Source organism: Scardinius erythrophthalmus (genome assembly GCF_964197995.2).
Source record: "Scardinius erythrophthalmus genome assembly, chromosome: 4".
In the NCBI taxonomy this organism is placed as follows: Eukaryota; Metazoa; Chordata; class Actinopteri; order Cypriniformes; family Leuciscidae; genus Scardinius; species Scardinius erythrophthalmus.
The window spans coordinates 5,470,577-5,487,490 of NC_138224.1; the positions used below are offsets into that span (position 1 = coordinate 5,470,577).

General features: G+C 36.8%; 2 protein-coding genes across 2 annotated transcripts in view; both read left to right on the plus strand.

The window, feature by feature from the left end:
• The first annotated feature begins 9 nt into the window (after window positions 1-9).
• cdc123 (cell division cycle 123 homolog) lies at window positions 10-6,196 on the plus strand. Its single transcript, XM_081363636.1, has 13 exons — window positions 10-107; window positions 638-709; window positions 792-852; window positions 938-970; window positions 1,055-1,150; window positions 1,230-1,336; window positions 1,694-1,742; window positions 2,407-2,482; window positions 2,596-2,718; window positions 2,807-2,835; window positions 4,174-4,302; window positions 4,416-4,553; window positions 5,203-6,196. The coding sequence occupies exons 1-13, from the start codon at window positions 34-36 to the stop codon at window positions 5,257-5,259; spliced, it is 1,044 nt and encodes a 347-aa protein (XP_081219762.1). The 5' UTR covers window positions 10-33; the 3' UTR covers window positions 5,260-6,196.
• Window positions 6,197-9,412: 3,216 nt separating this feature from the next.
• The window catches only part of camk1da (calcium/calmodulin-dependent protein kinase 1Da), a 54,813-nt gene continuing 47,311 nt past the window's right edge, over window positions 9,413-16,914 (plus strand). Inside the window, exon 1 of the mRNA XM_081363637.1 lies at window positions 9,413-9,819. Coding sequence (XP_081219763.1) covers window positions 9,722-9,819 — 98 coding nt within the window. The 5' untranslated portion in view covers window positions 9,413-9,721. The remainder of the gene's footprint in view (window positions 9,820-16,914) is intronic.

The following is a 16,914-nucleotide window of genomic DNA, read 5'->3' on the forward strand; positions in this document are numbered from 1 at the left end:
GTTGCGCAGATTACCCGTGTAGTTTCAGGCAGCATGAAGAAGGAGCAGGTTGTAAACTGTCAGTTTTCTGTTTGGTATCCTTTATTCAAGAAACACACCATTAAGAGGTAAGAGAGTTATTTGCACAGTGGGGTAAATAATATATAATGATCGGGGCTCACGCGGAAACTCAGAAAGAGTCCAAACATCGAGCGTTGTAGGAAAAAGTACCATAGCAAATTATGGGAATGATGCAGCCATTGACATTTATCATGCTACCATGTTTGTTAACGATAATTTGGATAGGTTACTTAGTGCTGCCATGTTTAAGTTTTTCGATAAGTACCATTGTATTTGAATATGAATATATATATTTAAAAAAAACTGTACTGTACTAAAACTTTACTGTAATGTACTCTCTCTCTCTCTCTCTCTCTCTCTCTCTCTACACACACACACACACACACACACATATATGTATGTATATGTATGTGTGTATGTATGTATGTATGTATGTGTGTGTGTGTGTGTGTGTGTAAATTAAGTACTATAACAACAAAGCTTAAAATAATGATGGACCTTGGAGTTTATATGCGAATGTTTTTTTTATGTGCTGTTGTTATTAAGTATTTAGTTCTGGTTATTTTCTCTTTTTCAGCTTGATACTACCTATTCCTCAAAATGTAATCGATTACTTATTAGATGATGGGACACTTGTGGTTTCTGGCAGGTGAGATTTGGTATTGAACAAACAATTGAAACAGTTTCTGTTCTTGTCGGGTTATAGGATGTATTATTGTCTCTCTTTATAGTGAGAACAACAATTTGCAAACACAGGCGAACAACAGTGACTCAGAAGAAGAGGACATTCAGGTATGTGTGTGGCTGTGTGAAATACAAGCACATTTAGATATCTCTTATACAACCAGTTTCCTGATCTCGTGCTTTTGTTTTCCAGTGGACTGACGATGAAACTACAACAACAGTTACGGTGCGTCTCATTCCTCTCAGCCAGTCAAAGCTGAGCTGATCTGATATAGTTGTGCAGGTACTAAATTGTGTGTATCTTCCACAGGCCCCAGAATTCCCAGAGTTCAATGTAAAGGTGCAGGAGGCAATAAATGTTCTAGGCGGATGCGTCTTCCCAAAACTGAACTGGAGCGCCCCTCGGGTGAGTAGATTTTATTCCCAATTGTATTTCATACATATGAACGTATAATACTCACAGTACACTTAATCTTTCTTCTCAGGACGCTAACTGGATTGCCCTGAACAGTTCCTTGCAATGTCAGAGTCTAAGCGACATCTTCCTCCTCTTCAAAAGTTCAGATTTCATCACGCATGACCTCACACAGCCGTAAGTCTCTCACACAGGTGCAGAAAGGCTGATATTCCCGGTTCCCATCAAGCTCTGTGTGATTTGATTTTTCTTCGGTAACATTTTATTTTACAGTGTCCTTGTTACATATGTTACATGTACTTACCATAGTGATAACAGTAAATGATGCATAATTACATGCAACTAACCCTCAACCAAATGCTAATCCTACCCTAACCCTATAGTAAGTACATGTAGTTGCTTAATATTACTCAGTACTTAAATATATAATTACACTGTAACAATGACACCTTAAAATAAAGTGTAACCTTTTCTTCTTAAGAAATTCAAGAAAGCTGATTGGTTGAAGTAATAATTTTGTACCTCCTTTGGCAGATTTCTCCATTGTAGTGATGATTCTCCAGACCCAACCATAAACTATGAGGTACAGAAAACACAATAAAGCAGTCAAGCATACTTTTTTCAATATTCACCATTCAGATATTTTTGTTCCATAGCACACCATTAAATTATATTATATTATATTATATTATATTATATTATATTATATTATATTATATTATATTATATTATATTATTATTCAAAAGTTTGGGGCTAAGTTTTTTTTTTTATAGTGATCAATACCTCAGCAAGGACATGTGAACATTATTAATAACAATAAATGTATGTTATTGTTAATGTTATTATTATTTTTAACAGCAAATCAGCATATTAAAATGATTTCTGAAGGATCATGTGACATTGAAGACTGGAGTAATGATGCTGAAAATTCAGCTATAAATCACTAAAATAAATTATATTTCATATTTATATTATATTATATTTATATTAAAATAGAAGTAATATTAAATGTTTTGTAATATTTCACAATATTTCTGTTTTTACTGTATTTTTCAAATAAATGCATGAGACAAAAACATAAATCTTACCAACCCCAAACTTTTGAACATTACATTATATTGCATTATATCATATTAGATTAGATTGTATTATACCGCAGTGAAACCCGATGGATAACCTTTAAATATCTCTTCATTAAATAAATACTATTAAATGATTAATAGTTTCTCTGTGGGATTTTGTGCAGTTGGTGTTGAGAAAATGGAGCGAGCTCATTCCAGGAGGAGAATTCCGCTGCTTTGTGAAAGAGAATAAACTAATTGGTATGAACATCCTGCATTTATTAAACTAATATGTGAATATTCTGTTTTAAATGTAATGATTTTAATTGAATGCATTGTATAATGTAGCATGTGATAATCTTATGTTTCTTTAGCGATCTGTCAGAGAGATTACACACAACATTACCATCACATCGCCAAACAAGAGGCCAGCATCTCCTCATCTATACTGGCATTCTTCAGAGACCACATCCAATACCAGTTCCCAGATGAGGACTGTAAGTGTATCAATGTGGAGGAGAAAATATTTGTCTAATTCTTTTAAAAGTTACATAAGTTCATAAACAATATTCTCTTTTTTTCCAGTTGTCCTGGATGTTTACAGAGACAGCTCGGTAAGGTTTTTATGAATGCAAATTTTACATTCAAATTAGGGGTGCACGATATATCGAATCAATATCGTTATCGCGATATCACGTTGCTCGATATCATATCGAAAGTCTCGCGATATTTATGCGATATTTTGTTTATGATGCTCCCCGTCCGACATGCACCGTTGCATTTCCCCCGACTGATTTCCTGGTTCTACTTATCTACTTTTCCTGGTTCTATCAAGGAGAAGGTTAACTTTTCATGCTACAGATTTCCAACAGTGGTCAGAAAGAACAGGGGAGACACTTTGTTTCACTTCTCCCTTGCTCTACCACACAGTCCCCACAACACACACACTTGCCAGCTTGACGCACACACCAGCGCGCAAGTATAAACATCAGGCCACCTGGCCACTTCATGCGTTATCACAGATCGGATAGCTATCTAATTTATCAAAACGATTCCTTTTACACCTGTTCACATAAATGTGTTTTTTGCAAAACGGATATAAATTCGATCTTCAATTCCCGCGCTATATGCAGATTTAATGGAGTTCACGTCACCGAACACAGTTATGAGCTGCATTATATAGCCTATATCATCAGCTAAAATGTCAAAATCAAATACAACACCGCACTAATAGAGAACGGCAACAGCCCTGGTAAGATAATTTCACTTCTTTACTTTTAATGAAGATTCTTTACTTTTAATGTGTGTAAAGCGTCTGCAACTTACTTTCACTTTGATTTGCGATAGTTTGCGCGTTGGCTTGACCGGTAGATGCTCAGCTGCTCATGCGGTGATGCGTGTTGCAGACGTAGCGCCGTCATATCTGGACATAACATGACATGTAGCCTATAGCACGTTCTCACTCGTTTATTTTTTTGTGTTTTTGGGAGGAGTACATTTTACATATGTGGTTTCAACAACCAGATGCATTTACACTTCGTCCAGTTTCGTCTGGAATGCGGCCCAGATCTCCTCCTGAAGTGGTTTCAGCGATCAGATTCAAATCCGTCTCGAATGCGTTTTCCCATAACTTTTGAAGTTTTACATATGTTTAAAAATATCGAAATTAATATCGATATCGCAATATTCATTATCGATATCGCAATATCACTTTTTGTCAATATCGTGCACCCCTAATTCAAATGTGTAATTTACTGTATAGCAATGTATGGTTGTACTCTGAAGTTTAGTGTTCATCAGGATTTATCAAAATTCTAGTAGACCCTAAAAACAAAATCAAGACTTTGCATAAGGGGATGATATGGCCTCTTTAAATATTCGACTTGTGTATTTACAAGACTGCACAAACCTTAAATAAGCGCCTTCATATAAAAAAGTTTGTTTTTCTAAAGGGACGTGTGTGGTTGATTGACTTCAACCCATTTGGGGATGTCACAGACTCTTTGCTTTTCACATGGGAGGAGCTAACATCTGGCAAAAATCTCTCAGCCAATCAGACGCAAGAGGACACAACACAGCAGGTAGTTTATACTTGAAAATGGTCGCCATTATACATCAAATGTATTTCACTGGCAGTATTTTAAAAGACAAGTGTGCTGTGTTTAATAATGGTATGCATACCGTATTTTATTAGGACGGACCTGCATTTCGATGCACCACCAGTGAGGTCACGGTGCAGCCCAGCCCATGTCTGTCCTACAGAATCCCACGAGATTTCCTGGACCTGACCACAGGGGAAGATGCCTATAAACTCATTGATTTTCTTAAGCTGGTGAGTTATAAAACACCGGCTTCATTTATGCATGAGAATATCAGCCGTATTCAGTAGCCGAAGTGACTCACTTTAAAGTGCCTCTATTATGCTTCTTCAAATATTTCCTTTCATGCAGTGTGTAATATAGCTGTTTGTGAATGTAAAAGAACTGTAAAGTTTCAAAGATGTAAGAGTATGATTAATGGAGTTATTGTCTCCCAAAAGAAAGAACCCATTCTGAACTGCCTGAAACGAGTCATCAGTAATGTAACGTAGGTTTGAACAAATTTGCATAATGCCGGACCGCGAACAACATTTCCATAATTTGTATCATTGCTGTAAGCGGCATTCCAGTCACAACAGACCAGGCCATCTGACCAATCAGAGCAGAGCAGGCTTTCAGAAAGGAGGAGTTTAGAGACCGAATCCTTTTTCGAACCGTTCAGACACTGAGAAAAGATGTTGCAATGTATGTTATGAGAAAATTAAAGTTTTTTACCTTGAATGCATGTAAACCTGTTGTAGATTTACCAAATTAGGAACCTATGAAATTGGATAAAAGGGGCACTTCAAATATCCATAACTCAAAATTTTGACTTTGTGAATTTGGCTGATTCAATATGTCTGATTTTTCACTTACATTTCTTTCCTTCCTCTGTAATTACAGAAGAGGGGGCAGCAGGAGGAGGAGGAGTCTGATGCAGAAGGGGAGGGGCCTCAGTAGTAAACAGGAAGTGCTGGGTATCAGTGCGGCTCTCCTGCAGTTTTCTTCCAGTTCTGCTTGAATAGACCTGTCTGTATTTTCAAGTGAATTGGAAGATTTTGATTGGCTACTTCAGGGTTCAAATTAAATTGAAGTAGGCCTACCAAACTTTGTAGGAAGGTCTGTATATAATGAGATGCTGACCTAGGAAGTCCCTGTCAAATGCTTAACAGGCTTCTGTATTGCAGAAGACATTTTTATGCTTTCTATCTGCAGTAGTGCTCGCACACATCACACATTCAAAGTGCAATAGTTTTAAAACTGTGTTATGAAGTTATAAAAATGTATAATAAAAAAATGTAAAAAAATGGTTTCTGTGTTAATGATACGTTAAAACCGAGATATTAACTATCTCCATAATGAGAACAAACTGGATTTTTGTTGTAGACTGATTTTTCGGCATCCACGTGGTGGCGCCAAATACCAGAGAACTTTGTGTGCAAGAATAAGCTGTTTTGCAAAGTAACTTTCGGTCAAACTTTTAATAGTTAGTAAGGTAGTTGTTAATTTTTGGTGTTGTGTTTTTGTTGTATTGAAGGATGTAGAATATGGTCATGCAGAATAAGGCATGAATATGTGCTTTATAAGTACTAATAAACAGCCAATATCCTAGTAATATACATGCAAATAAGTAACCAGTTCACAGTGAAAATTGGACCCTGAACTAAAGTGTTACCAATTTTTTTAAGGTGTCCTTGTTACAGTCTATTGATATATTTAAGGACTGAATTGTATTACTTACATTAACAACATGTACTTAATATAGGATTAGGGTTTGGGTACATAATGTACTGTTTGTTGCATGTTCTTACTGTAGTCATTACAGTGTTATCACTACAGTAAGTACGTGCAACATGTAGCTAGGACACTAAAATAAAATGTTGCCAAACTTTCTCTTAAATCTTACTTTAAGTACAAAATTAATCTAATTAATTCAGAGTTTCCATGGATGGAAATATCAAGAAATTTGATTTCCAGGCCTTGCAATATAATACAATCTTCCAATGGCATGGACATTGTGTAGTACAAAGATGTTTTTCTAGTTCAGCTGTTTTCTTTTGGCACTAAAATATTTCATCAACTGTTTCGTACAGCTCTCGATATAATTATTATTAAATCCTTATCTAGTAATCATAAGCAACTGAGAAATTAATTGAAAAGACATCAAAAGGTTTTGGAACACTTGAAAATGTATTATAGAAATGCAATATGCACAGTATTTGTTAACACTATATAATAAGGTTCTTTACGTTAACATTGCTAAAGCTAACACAAAATAATAAACGTAGCGTGTGGGTTAATGTTAATGTATACATACTAATTAACTTTTAACATTAGTTCATCTAAAGTAGTGGTTAGGGTTAGGTAAATTGACACCCTTTATTCAAATATCATAATTTTGTTAGAGATTTTGTAAGCATATTGCATAATCACGGTCGGATTCAGTCGTTTTATTTGTGATAACGCAATGAAACATGCCAAAATGTGCAGAATTATTTTAAAATAATTTTAATAATTGATTATGTGGAAATTTGGAAATTATAATTTTAATAATTGATTATGTGGTAGTCAATTTGTGCTATTTCCTGTTTTTCTATGCATTTTTATTTGCATATAAATAAAACCAGTAGTTTTGCCTTATAATTTTGTCAGATAAATACCTTAGCTAAGTTTAGTGTTTTGTTCTTCCCTCTTATTTAAAATATTATTATCATATATTGATGGTTTAATCTACTATTTTATGCCACTACTGTATTATGAACAAAAATGTATTTAATAATGAACAATAGTATATTTATTACTATTATTAATCACAATTAATCTCATCTAACATAAAATATTTTGTTTACATAATATATGTCTGTGTGTGTGTAAACTGTATATACACACACATAATTATACATATATAAATGTATTATATAACCAAAAACTTTTGTTAGATGCGATTAATCGTGATTAATCGATTTGACAGCAGTAATATTCATACATTAACATTAACGTAAGTTAATAAATGCTGTTAAAAATGTGCTATTTTTTATGATACCCATTGTTAACCAATTAGACCTTATTGTAAAGTAACACACAATGTTCCTTCTCCCCAAAAAGTCCACTTATTTTGGTGTATTTAATGGGATGAACAATTCCATTCAAATTTGATTTTAATTTGAATTTAACATATGAACAACTACCAGTGAGCGTGTCTATATTAGCATTTTTTGCATGATTTGGCAATGTTTCCTAATGACTGACAAACCAAATGCTCTGGATTGGACACGGGATTCAGAGGCGAAATATCTTCGAGAGGGGGGGGGGGGGGATCTGTCAGATCAAACTGCTTAGATTTGCTGACTCAGTCAGAGCTAAAGAGAGAAAGAGGAAAGAGAGAGAGACAAAATGCAAAGGGAGGGACAGATTTTCCAGAGCCGAGAAACTGCAGTGGTTTGCAGCTGGAATACTCATGAGCAGAGAAGCTGACTGACACACACACACACACTCCCTCCATCCTCGCCGCTGACTGTACTGATACAAGTGAACAGTCTGTGGCCAATCTGACATCCACAGCAGACATGAGTCAAGCAAGCTTCAGTGCCACTTTACGGCCTGGTCTCAAACATGCTTTTTAACCCTTAAATATTGTATTATGAGTGATATAGACATTTGTGCTCCTGGGGGGAGGGACAGTGCCTAATTTTGGGGGAAAATATTGAAAAGGTTGTCACTGTAAATAAATGTTTTCAAGTGACTCATAAAAGCTCTGGCATCCTCTCACCATCTTTATCTAAAAGTCACATGGCAACTTGCTATGAGAAGGCCACCGACATCAAGGTAAATATTATGTTTACAGTGCAATTGTGTTAATTTGTATTATTTAAGTTGTGGTGTGTTAAATAATTTAAGCATTTCCTGCACTTTTAAAGCTTAACAGTTTATTGCTAAACACAGGTGAGGCGTGTGTAGAACTCTGAAGCTGGTTCGTGGATTATTCTCATCATCAGTCTGCTAATAGGTGCCAGCAGATGTAGCCAAAGTGTTGTTTTACCTTGACTTTGCCTGAACTATTTTGCCTAACATATTGACTTTGTTGCTTTAAAATGCAGAAACTATTAACAGTGATTAATATCATCATCTTGCATGTGCCATAATGCATATTAATGTGGCCACTGTTTTATTTACTTAGACTTTATTAAAATAATTGATCTGAACGGATGCATGCTTTTTTCAGTTGGACTTGAGCATGCTTTTGGTGCAATGCGAACAATCCACACAAGCACACGATCTCTCCTCCTCCTCTTCTCTCCTCTCTCATATGGCAAGCCATTTTAACATGTATTACATAAAACTATTACTTTTTATAGTAATAGAACATATTTGTAAATACCAGGGAGAGATCCAATAGAAACTATATATATTTTAAAATTGTATTATTCATTAGATACCAGTACTTTATTTCAACAGTGACTAGTTATAGTTCTTTCCACAATGCACAATGTTTAAATCTGTCACTTATAGTTGCATATTTACTCCTTTGTGACTATATCACAACTACTCCATTGTTAAATTGTAGCAAAAAATGTTTTTTTTTTTTTTTTTTTGGCCATTGAATTATTTTGGGATTTGTTGTTCACATATCAATTTTTCACGTCTTACAATGTAATCCATTTTTTTTGCTGGAACCTGTTCCAGGTTTACTATTAACTGTTCATTAGGTCTAATACTTTTTCTTTAGTTAATTGAATTGCAATAGTAGTATCTATTCTATTTTCCAAGTACGAATTGAATAGACTCCATAGCCAACTTGTTAGTAACTATTGAGTATAAGAAAACCAGTATATAGTAAGAAACCAGTAAAGCCAGAATAGATATCAGTAACTAGTTAATAATTAAAGTACTGGTATCTAATGAATCGGTACTAGTCGCTGAAAAACATTTTTTATTAACTTGTAACAACAACAACAAAAAAAGATGCGTATTAGTTGAGTGTTAAAACGGCTTGCCATATTTCTCATGCATTTGCTCTTTGTCAGGTCGCGCGGTGAGGAGCACAGCATCTTCCTCCTCCTCATTCATTCACTCACTCACTCTCTCTCCTCATTGCCATAACAACGGATGCAGCGCATCAGTCCGCGCGGGATCGACATTCAGCAGCCGCGCGCGGCGGAATAAACCCGCACCGGTGCCGTTAAGACACCGTAAAGGTGAAACACGCACGCACGCGCCACTCTGAACTATTTACGTCAAACCGTTTAGGTTGTCTGAGGGAGACGAGAGCACTCGGGAGATCCTCACCGGGGTTGTTTGGTAACGGTTGAACCGGGGAAGGCGAGAGAAGAAAGAGCAGGAAGTGCAGCGTGGGAAAGCGGGGAAAATCTCCGGGGATCTCCAGCTCACTTCTCCATCTACGGTCCTCCCCGATTTTTCCGCCATGGCTCGGGAGAACGGAGAGGCCGGCGGGGATTGCTCGTGGAAGAAGCAGGTCGATGATATCAAGGAGATGTTTGAATTCAAAGAAGTGCTCGGGACGTGAGTAACTTAGTTTTGACTTTGACATGCGGCTATAACAGAACACACTTATGAAAATTCACCATGGTAACGATAGTTTCCCCTAAACACTGGAGTGGGAATGCTGGTCTGTGAGTTCGGTCTGGTTTTACGGTGGTTTTGGGTGCGCTTGACAAGCTGAACTAAAACCCATAATCCATTTTAGGATTGTCTAAGATGCTGGTTAAAACCAAGATAATAATTTGTAATCACTTTCAAAAAGCGTCAGGATATTTCTTTCACTTTTTTGCTTATTAATTTTTGATTGCAGTGGTGGCTAATGCCATAATAACAACACACCAATAATAATTTTTAATACTGCCATTTTTAAAAGTGAAATCAAAGTGGTGCCAAAGTTCATTAGACCTTTTTTTGACCACTTTAAAGTTAATTACGGACAAAGATAATCGATTTGAAACTCATACAGTCAAGTACCGAAATTATTGTGTCAAGTTAATGCATTGACCCAAAAAAGTTAGAATGATTCTTATCATCTTTACAGTGTATGGCTACCATAGTAAAATGTATGTAATGGAGAACTAATGCCATAAATGCTCAATGTAGTTTCGCAAAAAAGGCAATAAATTATAAACAATAACAAACAACCCTGCTGAATCCATCCTAAATCCATCCGATCAGTGGTTGGTAGACCATAGCAACAAAGGCCAGTTTAAGGTCGTCAGACTGGTTTTGGACCAGCTAGAAACCAGCTACCTTGTTTCCAAACACAGCTACCATCTTAAACGGTTTTCCCCAAGCATGAACGTTTTGTTGTGGCTACACAAGAGAGGAGCAATAATGTTCTGATCGGGTTTTCATTATGATTCACTCCTTATCTAAAAGCAGAGTCAGAAAGCACTGCAGAAATGTATGATGCATTGTTTGATGCATAAAGGGCCATGCTGGTTTCCGTTAGCCTGCATGCATTGCTTTTGCAGTGGCTGTGGTCATGCACGTGTGTTTGCTGATAAACAGTGGGATTGTTTTGCAGTCTGCAGCCACTTGCATCGCCATGCATGCATGTTTTCATCCACCACACAATAGTGATTTACTCTCAGGTTGTTAGTTAGCTGATATTCAATTCGTGCGTCTACCATGTCTTAACTACATAGTTGCACTGATGCACAGTTGTTGTTGTGCATCCTTGCAGACCTGTGCAGTGTTTATACGTGCTGCGGCGGGTCGCTCCGGTCGCTTTGACTGCAGTAATTTAATCTTTCTGTGCTAACCAGGGGAGAGTCGGATTAACCAGGTCGGATTATTGCACTGGAGGAAGACAGTCCTTGAATAGATTGTGTCCAAATTTCATAATGCCCATCTGAGAGGTTTACCTAAAGTGTAAGTTCGCAGATTTTCAACCTGCTTTGTATTGACCCTTTTCACATTTCCGGGTTTCTCAGAAGCAGAAGTCGTCATAGTAGGGTAAACTTCTATAGCGGTGAATGAGAGACTACATTAAACTTTTTTTTTTGTGCTCCAATTTGCTCAAATAGCAAAAGAAAAACTACACAATATTATATTCAAAACTTTCAAAAAGAGTAAAAAAAAAAAAAAGTAAGATTGATAACGACAGTCGGAAGAGAGAAAGATAGCAATTCTGTCTCTGTATTAGAAACAGACTAAAACTAAAGTATAGTGTTATACATAATAATACAAAATATATATATATACAGTAATCAACATTTGAAGTGGATCAAAACCTTTCATCAAAGTTATACATGGATTTTGAACAATACCCGTTCTTGTCTTAGGACAACTTGGTACATCGCAGCGATTGATGCTAGTGGTCTTTAGCGTCCTTGTTCGCACACCCGCCTCCCATGCCAGTGACCTGGGTTCGAATCCCGCTCGGAGCGGGCTGAGTAGGACCGGTTATAAAGCCTTTAGCCACTGCCTGCAACGCACTGGATCCTTCACTGTAAACTGAAAATAACTCATTACTGCTAAACGTTTACTCTTTGAATTCTGGTACAAGTTGACACCATTGTGACTAAAAGTTTGCTAAGAAGTATTTACTACCAAAGCAAGGTGGTATTTGACTCTGATCAAACCTATCCTATAGGAGCAGACTCAGAGTGGCCTTAAGAATCCAACATAAGCAGTGCATTATGGGTAAAAGGGAAGACGACAACCTTTTTTCCCCTCTGTTTTCTCTAGCACAGATTTAAACATTATTTTTCGCCTTTCTACCACACATGCATTCCCACCAGTGATTTCCCCTTTTAACGATCATGTGATACTTCACACTATTGTTACACATTGCATGTTAATATAATTACAGCATCACTAAACAAGGTGTCACAAGATTACACTAATGTAAATAAACTATGACCATGATTGTTCAGTCAGAGAAGTGTTTTGGAATAGAAGAGCTCCGACTGTGAGCACACATCTATTAAACCTATGATTAGGTGGATCTGAGCTCTATGTGAAGACGCTGCCGTCATAGCAACCCAAGAGACAGGAGTCATGGCAACTCTGACTGGCCAGTTCAAGCACACCATTAAGAGGGTCTCACCGATCTTCATTTCCCCTCATATAAAAAACGCTGCTGGCATGGTACGGTTCTCTTCGCCCACGCTCAGGCACACGCAGATTTTATTTATCCACCCACAGTTATCCAACTGGCCATTATAAACCAGTACACAGCATGCCTGATCTTTACTGTGTTCACAGCATAGTGTTATTATTTTAAAATATCGATTAAAAAAAAGCTGCAGCATTCTTATAACCCTGTTAGTTCACTTTATCCAGGGCTTTTCCTGACGAACGACAGCTGTGTTGACGTTTCCGGCAGAGTGGAGGGTATTTCTGCACATATTTTTTGACGGATGTGTCAAATTCAACAGTTGGGCTCTGCAGGGGCAGCTTTCTAAAACCGTATGCTTTTAGAAACGAAACGGTTTCTGCTCTGAGACCTCGGCTATTTCACATCCTCTACCCGACCATCCCTTGAAGTCACATGAATCATTCAGTTCTAGCTTGTTTGGTCCTAAATGACCACACAAAACTGACTTCACTTTTCTTTTTGTGTATGTAATGGAGAACTAATGCTCATTTAGTTTTCTCTTATTTTCTAGGTCTGCAAAAATCTAGTAGACAATAAATTATAAACAATAACAAACAACACTGCTGGAAAATCCATCTTAAAATGGTCCAATATGATCAGTCGTTGGTAGACCATCTTGGACCAGCAACAAAGGCCAGTTTAAGGTCGTCAGACTGGTTTTGGACCAGCTAGAAACCAGCTACCATGTTCCCAAACACAGCTACCATCTTAAACGGTCTTCTCCAAGCATGAACGTTTTGTTGTGGCTACACAAGAGAGGAGCAATGATGTTCTGATTATGATTCACTCCTTATCTAAAAGCAGAGTCAGAAAGCACTGCAGAAGTTGTATTGTTTGCATCCTGAAGGTATTTTGGTGGAGCTATTTTTTGGCTTGTACTGAAAAAAAAAAAAGAACTCATTAAAAGTTTGTTTAATGCATAAAGGGACATGACGGTTTCCGTTAGCCTGCATGCACATGAATCATTCAGTTCTAGCTTGTTTGGCCCTGAATGACCACACAAGACTGACTTCACTTTCTTTTTCTAGCTTTCTTGCTCTCTGTCTGTGCATGTAACTGCTAGATCATTTCCTGATCTCTCAAACTGTACTTTTAAACCTTATGTAAGCCATCCTGTTTCTTCACAAGATGTACATTTTGGGGGCCAGGTGCATAAACTGTTGCAATGGAAGCTTTTTGTCTCTACTTTAAAAACCAAAAACACTTGTGTATTAGTAAGCGTTCTGTTAAAGCCTGAAGTCAAAAAAGCCCACCTTCTTCTAAGTGTAGTATTGTTTTACTAGGCCTATATCATATAAGTATGATGAGACGTATCATTCATGTCTGTGGCCAATTATGCACTGAATTTTTATACTCAGACTTTGAATTTGCTCAAATCCATAACCCTTGGAGCATTAGTAACAGTGATGCTTACCATAACAAGCACCGCTATTAACAATATTATCACCCGCACAGTATGAATATGTAGAAATAGACTTGTTCACTCTGCCTAGTAGACATTAGGGACATGATAATTCAGTGTTGTGTTTCGTCTGTGTGTGTGAACACCTCCAGTGTTGTTCTCTGAACTGAATTATTCAGTATGTGGAGCGCTCAGAGGCCACAGGAGGTCATGTGATCACTCAACAGGTGCGTGTGCGCCAGGTACTGTGTACATGATGCTACTGTTAGAAAACTCTCAGAGCCACAATCTAAAACACACACATATCGTACGCCAGGTGAGGTGACTCGAGAGGAGAGGAGAGAAAGGAAAGGCAGAGGAGAGATAAAAAAAAAAATAGAGAGAAAGGAAACATTGAGGTCATGAAGCCCTTAATTGCCTGCTCCATTTTCAGGCCTGTGCTCCTGGCTTTGTCCTCTATTTAGAATCTCTCTCTCTCTCTCTCTCTCTCTCTCTCTCTCTCTCTCTCTCTCTCTCTCTCTCTCTCTCTCTCTCTCTCTCTCTCTCTCTCTCTCTCTCTCTCTCTCTCATATCCCTCCGTTTCTTACTGTACTTTATTAAAGTGACTTTTACAGGGCGAGCCATAGTTCAAAATGAGATTCTATTATAAAATCCTTGTCACAGATACTCGCTGTGCTCTGTTATAAATGAGGGAAGCCTGAGTTCTTTGGAAAGTGTCTTATAGGTACACTAAATCATTTGTGTCAACTTGAATAGCACTTTTTTATAACAAAATCTACTGTCACATCGTGCAGTGAAAAACAAAAAATATTAAGTACCGGTACACTCTTAAGTTTCTCCTTGGGATGTCATGGTTGTTGTTTTACAAAGGGCTCTTTGTGACATTTGCTAAAAAATTTGTTGGCCTCTGCAAGTATTTCAGTTGTGTGAATAATAAATGTAGTTTAATAAGTGAAAAAAAAAATGGCTGGGAACATTTCTTTTAGCCGTTGGCGGGTGCTTTGAAAAAATTTAGTTTGAATTTTGAATATCTTTTTAGTGTGGGTGTTTACTGCAAAAAAAAATATGTTTTTCTTTGTGTAAAAATCCTTTAAATAAGATACATTTACTGATTTTAAGATACTATTTGCAAAACAGATAAAAAAAACTCAATCTCAATTTCTTTCTTTTTTTAGATATTGTTATTTATTCCTGTAACGAATTTTCTGCAGCCATTACTCTAGTCTTCAAAAATCATTCTAATACGCTTATTTGCTGCTCAAAAAACATTTATTGTTAATATTAACAGTATTGTTATTGTTATTTCTTCCAAAAAAAAACTTTCAGACCCCAAACCTTTAAACAGTTGTGTATATCTACAGTAGTCAACATTTGAAGTGGATCAAAACCTTAATTTTGAACAATACCCGTTCTTGTCTTAGGACAACTTTGATGAACTTTTTTGATCCACTTCAAATGTTGACTACTGTAGATTCAAGGATGTTGAGATACTTATCCTGAAAAACAAGAAAAAAACACAGAGAAATAATAATTTGTTTGCAGTGCTGAAACCTAGAGGTTATGTATTGCGATAGAGAGTGTCTTCAAGTGTTTGCGAGTGTTCAGTGATGTGGTAAGCTTGAGATCCTGAGTCAGCTGTCCGAGGTGTAATCTTTAGCTTTTACGCCGTCTGCGTTCAGACACAGGGGAAAGTTACGGGAAAATTGCTTAAAGGTGAAGTGTGTAATTTTTTCATTCGTAATTACGTTCTCCAATCCTAGTTTGCAGAGAGATGTGCCATAAATAAAAGTGCAGATATTACAGTTTTAACCTTTAACAGCCCATTTGGGAAAATTCAAACTGTTCAGAAAAGTGTGTTGAATGAATGAATGAGGCATTTATATAGCGCTTTCATATGTACTACTGTACAGCCAAAGCGCTTTACAATCATATCAGGGAATCTGATATGAAACCACCAGTGGTGTGGTTGTTGAGTTCGAGTCTGGAGGAGTTGACAGCTTTGCAAGAAATCCTTTTAGAAATTACTATTGGTCTTATTTCTTTAAGTAAACACTCTTTAAACATGATACATTTACTGATTTTAAGATACTATTTGCAAAACGAATTGAAAAATCGACAAATTTTATAGGGCAAATCTGTTTTTGTTTTTTTAGGTTTGATCTGTTTTTAATTTGTTGGTTTCGTGATGATAGATTTCTCTGAAAACACTTTATGTAAGTACATACTGTACACTACCATTTAAAAGTTTGGGGTCGGTAATTTTTTTTAATGTTTTTGAAAGAAATCTCTTACGCTCACAAAACAAAAGTACATTAAAACTAGTAATATGGTGAAATATTTTAAAATTTAAAATAGCAATTTAAAAAAATATATATTTTAAATAATATATTGTAAAATGTGGAGATTTACCATTTATAGAAGTGTAGATATTACACTCTTAACCTTTAAAGGCCCATTCACACAATGGACGATAACTATAACGGAGAAGATAATAGTTCTAAATATAAAAGAATAGCAGAGTCCACACCACAACTATAACAATAACGCCACAGTTGATGAACGATAAAAGCATTGACAGCCAATCAGAATCCGTCCTGCTTTAAAGAGCTTGAGCATTTAAAGCGGCAGACGACAAAACTGCAGCACGCGCTTATAATAAACAGAACGATATCGTCCGCTGGTGTGAACACTATATTGATATCCTTATAGTTAACGGTTCTTGGTGCGAACAGGCCTTTAACCTTTAACCCAGTTTGGTAATCAAACTGTTTATAAAAGTGAGTTGAGTTCAAGTCTGAAGAAGTTGACAGCTTTTCAAGAAATCACTTTAAAAGTCTCTTCTCTCTTAACTGAGCCCCTGTGGCACAATCTGTTTTTGAGAACAAAAGCACGCAGTTTCGCAAGTTTCCTCTGATGCAAACATCTTGTGATTGCTCTAATAGATCCCCCATGTGTGCCGCTCACACAACCATCTGCTGCGCCGGCGACGTGCGCGACAAAGCCACCGCCAGGTATTAAAGGGTTAGTTCCCCCAAAAATTCTGTCAGTAATTACTCACTCTCATGTTGTTCCAACCCTGTAAGACTTTCCTTCATCTTAGGAACAC